The sequence below is a fragment of the Quercus lobata genome, chromosome 11 (assembly GCF_001633185.2).
Source record: "Quercus lobata isolate SW786 chromosome 11, ValleyOak3.0 Primary Assembly, whole genome shotgun sequence".
Classification (NCBI taxonomy): Eukaryota; Viridiplantae; Streptophyta; class Magnoliopsida; order Fagales; family Fagaceae; genus Quercus; species Quercus lobata.
The window spans coordinates 32,376,539-32,381,297 of NC_044914.1; the positions used below are offsets into that span (position 1 = coordinate 32,376,539).

The following is a 4,759-nucleotide window of genomic DNA, read 5'->3' on the forward strand; positions in this document are numbered from 1 at the left end:
GATTTAGGTTTGGGGTATGAGAAGATCCATGCTTGTCCCAATGATTGTATGCTATTTTGGAAGGAGAATGTTAACCTCGAGGCATGTCCTTGTTGCGAAGAAAGTAGGTGGAAACCAAATGAGGCATCCGTTACAAATAATAATGCCTCATCTAGTAAGGGAAAGAAGAAAGCTGCAAAGATCCTACGCTAGTTTCCCTTAAAGCCAAGATTGCAGCGATTATTTTTGTCACCCGACTTGGCTAGTTCTATGAAATGGCATGCTAATGGTCGTACAGAGGACGGGGTAATGCGGCATCCTGCTGACTCGGATGCATGGAAAATGTTTGACACTACGCATTTACAGTTCTTGTCTGAGCCTCGTAATTTTAGACTTGGATTAGCTGCGGATGGGTTCAACCCCTTCGGAATGCTGAGTACTACTCACAGCACTTGGCCTGTCATGCTAGTCCCTTACAATCTCCCGCCTTGGTTGTGCATGAAACGATCATCTTTGATTTTATCACTAGTTATTCCTGGACCTAAATCGCCAGGGATTGCAATAGGTGTGTACTTGCAACCCTTAGTAGAAGAACTGAGGGAATTATGGGATGTTGGAGTAGAAGCGTACGACGCATCTTTAAAAAATGTATTCCAATTGCATGTAGCATTGATGTGGACGGTACATGATTTTCCTGCATACGCAGATGTGTCGGGTTGGAGTACGAAGGGTAAGTTTGCGTGTCCTTGTTGTGCCTTAGAGACCGACTCGAAATATTTAAAAAATGGCCGCAAATTCTGTTACATGGGACATAGGCGATGGTTGGGTAGTGACCACGAATTTCGGAAAGAAGATACTTTATTTGATGGATTCACTGATATGCGAGTGACTCCTGTGCCACCAGTTGCGTCAGACATAATTGTGGACACTGAAACTTTACTTACACGTTGTCTGGGAAAGAAATGTCGAGAAAAATACAACAAAAGAAAGAGAGGTGAGGCAAACCAGTGTGTTTGGAAGAAGAGAAGTATTTTTTTCACATTGCCTTATTGGAAGGATCACAAGTTGCGACACAATCTTGATGTGATGCATATAGAGAAGAATGTGATGGATAATATACTTGGCACTTTGCTGAACGTGAAGGACTGGACAAAGGACAATTACAAGGCACGCCTTGACTTGGCGGAAATGGGAATAAGGAGAGAACTCCACCTACAGCGAAAAGGTGATGATAAATATATGATACCGCCTGCGTGTTTTCATATGACTACATTGGAGAAAGATGGTTTCTTGCAAGTTTTGCGAGACGTAAAAGTGCCCGATGGATATGCTTCCAACATCTCCTGCCGTGTGAACCTCAAAGAACGTAAGATTTCTGGTTTAAAGAGTCACGATAATCACATCCTGATGCAACAACTCCTTCCAATTGCTTTACGGGGATCTTTGCCATCGCATGTTATTAGGCCTTTGATGAAGTTAGCTTGTTTCTTTAGGCAAATTTGTTCGAAAACCCTTACGGTGTTTGATATTGCGAGTGCTGAGGCTGACATTGCAGTGACGTTGTGTGAATTGGAAAAAATATTTCCTCTATCTTTCTTTACTGTGATGGTACATTTGGTCATGCACTTGGCTACTGAAGCCAAGATTGGTGGTCCAGTTCAGTACCGTTGGATGTACCCCATTGAGAGGTAAGTCATAGGTAATACATGTACAGTATGAGGTTTCATGTGTGCTTTGTAATAGCTAGTGTTAATTACTAACCTTGTCATGCGCATTATAGGTACCTCTCACGCCTTAAGTCTTATGTAAGAAACAGGGCTGCTCCAGAAGGGTGTATTGCTGAAGGCTACATAGTGGAGGAATGTTTAACGTTTTGTTCACGGTATATGGAAGGAGTTGAAACTATATTCTCACGACCCACAAGGACGATGGAGGAGTCAACAGGGGCAGTTTCAAGTGTGGCACTAGAAAGTAGGGAATTGACCCAAGCTCATCGCTATGTGCTATTCAATTCCGAGAACATTTACCAGTTTCGTGAGTAAGTATTATGGACATCAATATAATTGCACGAGAATCCAATGTGCGCTCCATGTATTAACACTAATACAATTGCCATCTCATGTAGGATGCACAAAAGTTTGACGAAGGATGAACTTCAAAAGGGCCACTGTCGTATATCCAATGCTACTATTCATAAGCACCACATGGAGAACTTTTGTGGCTGGTTTAGATCTCACGTACGTGTCATATATTCAACTTTTTAACATTGCAACTTTCCCATAAGTAGAAGGACAATACTAATTAGACTCAGTTAATTTGTTTGATTATATTAGGTGATGTCAATGACTGCTGCTGATAGGGAAAGAACTGGACTTAGTGATACACTTGTCACGCTTTCGAAAGGGCCATATACTTCAGTAAATCGGCTGAAACATTATGTCATAAATAGGTTAAAATTTAGGAGTTCGAGTGTCGAGGGAAATAGAAAAACGCAAAATAGTGGAGTTAGTGTTGCCACTGAAGGTGGCAATATGTACTATGGTGTGTTGACAGATATCATTGAGTTGAATTATTCAGGCAATATCAAACATGTGTTATTCAAGTGTAAATGGGTTGATGATCAAAATAGGAGGGGATATAAGATTGATGAGTTTGGGTTTCCTATGGTGAATTTTAATCATTCCGTACATGGTGGGGAGGAAATGGTGCATGAACCATATGTGTTGGCTTCTCAAGCTACACAAGTTTTTTATGTTGAAGATAAAAGGCAGAAAGATTGGTTTGTTGTCGTTAAAACGAAAGCCAGAGATGTATTTGATGCAGGTATTGGGCCCCATTGTGATGAGGATGACACGGATGAGTTTCTTGAGAACATCCCGTACTCTGTCACTAGTCCTGATGTTGGTAGGGATGACCTTCGTTGGGGTCGAGATGATGTGGAGGGAATGACAATTGATGCCTCTATCATTGGCCCAAGAGATCTTCCTGAAATGGACGACTTGGATGAGTGTGAGTTCATTGATGATGACTCCAACGATGAAGATGACAACGAAGTCGATTACAGTGATGATGAGTAGTGTAATAGGATATTGTTGTGGTATGTGTAATTGTGTTATAGTTAATTCTTATTGAAATTATAAGTTCTCATTTGTAAAGGCATATTGCGTGCAAAGTTTGACATTGTTGCATATATATGTACAAACTATTATTTTGTCAAAATTGTTAAAAAATAAAAGTTTGAACATATAATTACTAATAACATAGACATATCTTTCCGGTTCGTTCAGAGCTTTGGAGTCACTATGACTCTGCGTATGACTTGAAAAGCACAACCCAGAAGGATTTAGACGTTTGAAACGGTTGTGATTGTCACCCTATCCTCTTTCACAATTTGCCTACGGATGTATGTAGTATGTACATGATTTAATTGTGATTGAGCATGACTAATATGTGATTAAGCTAACTCAAACAAACTGGGAAGTGTGAAAATAATTTTAGTAGGAAATTAATAGGCTCAAAAATAAAACTTACTTCATTTACATAACAAAGTTGCTACAAACGAGACTAAATCTTTACCTATACTAAAAGAGAAAATTGTAGGGAAAAACATTCAACATGGTTTTGGTATGGGGTTGACTTGTCTTTTTTTTTTTTTTCTTACTTTGAAATGAAGACTCTAGTTACACTTGTGTCTTTGTTATAGGATATATGTCCTCATGACTTAAGAATCGGATTGATACTCATATATAATTAGTAGGTGAAACTGTTACTTCTTCATGTTGTTGCATATATATGTTATAACTGTTATATTTTCGTGTTGTTAAGAAATAATAGTTTTAACATACATAATTATCTTTACTACAGTTAACAATTATTGGCCGTGCTTCTTAACCATTTTTCCTCATTGTGTTGTAAAAGGTGTTGGACGCAAGAATGGGGAGGAAACGCCAGTTGCCACTTGTTTACGTTGGGCAAGGATCATCACAGTCACGACAACGAGTGGAGGCAGCTGATGAGGAACCCCACATTTTTGAGGACGCAAGACCGGTGGCAACACCGGTGGCAAGTGACGATGATGAGACACTAGCTCCAGGTATTGGTCATGTTTTCGAATGTAAGGTTTGATGTTTATTATTGGATGCTTAGATCAATTCTAGCTAATACATATAGGAATTCATTTGGTTCAAAGTTTTTTAATATTGTAGGATTAATTTATGTTTTGCAATTTCAATTATCAGTTGGTGGTTTACATCATTTCATAATATAATTAAAATATCAAGGTATATTGAGTATATTCTGCTGACTTTGGTCCATTTGGTCCATTAATTTCCTTTGGGTCCAATTCAGTCGGTTCTGGTCTATTTGGTCCAATTTGGTCTGCTCAGTCCAGTCATTTCTGCTCAGTCTAGTTTGGTCCTACAGTGTCTACCTCGGTCCTTTAGGTCCACTATGGTCCATTCAATCACTTCAGTCCAATTTCATGCCATTGGTTTTTCAATTGGGATGTTCCTGACATGTTATATACTTGACTCGAAGCCAAATATATGCAGTAAAGTATAACCAAGACATTCCCTCTGTATTTCCAAATTAACAAAGTGTGGGAAAATGCAAAACCTTGATTATCAATTCCAAGTATGTAGGATCTATTCCATCTTGGGTATCATTCTATCCGGATGATGATTAAAAAAAAAACGTGATATGTTCTTGTAGATTATTGTTATACTAGCTTAATTAAGCTGGCAATTTCCAATTACCAGTCAACTTTAGGAAATTGGTAAAC

At 38.9% G+C, this 4,759-nt stretch overlaps 1 protein-coding gene across 1 annotated transcript; it reads left to right on the top strand.

Annotated features, from left to right (window-relative positions):
• Nucleotides 1-288: 288 nt before the first annotated feature.
• LOC115966736 lies at nucleotides 289-2,021 on the top strand. Its single transcript, XM_031085905.1, has 2 exons — nucleotides 289-1,667; nucleotides 1,760-2,021. The coding sequence occupies exons 1-2, from the start codon at nucleotides 289-291 to the stop codon at nucleotides 2,019-2,021; spliced, it is 1,641 nt and encodes a 546-aa protein (XP_030941765.1).
• The last annotated feature ends 2,738 nt before the right edge of the window (nucleotides 2,022-4,759 follow it).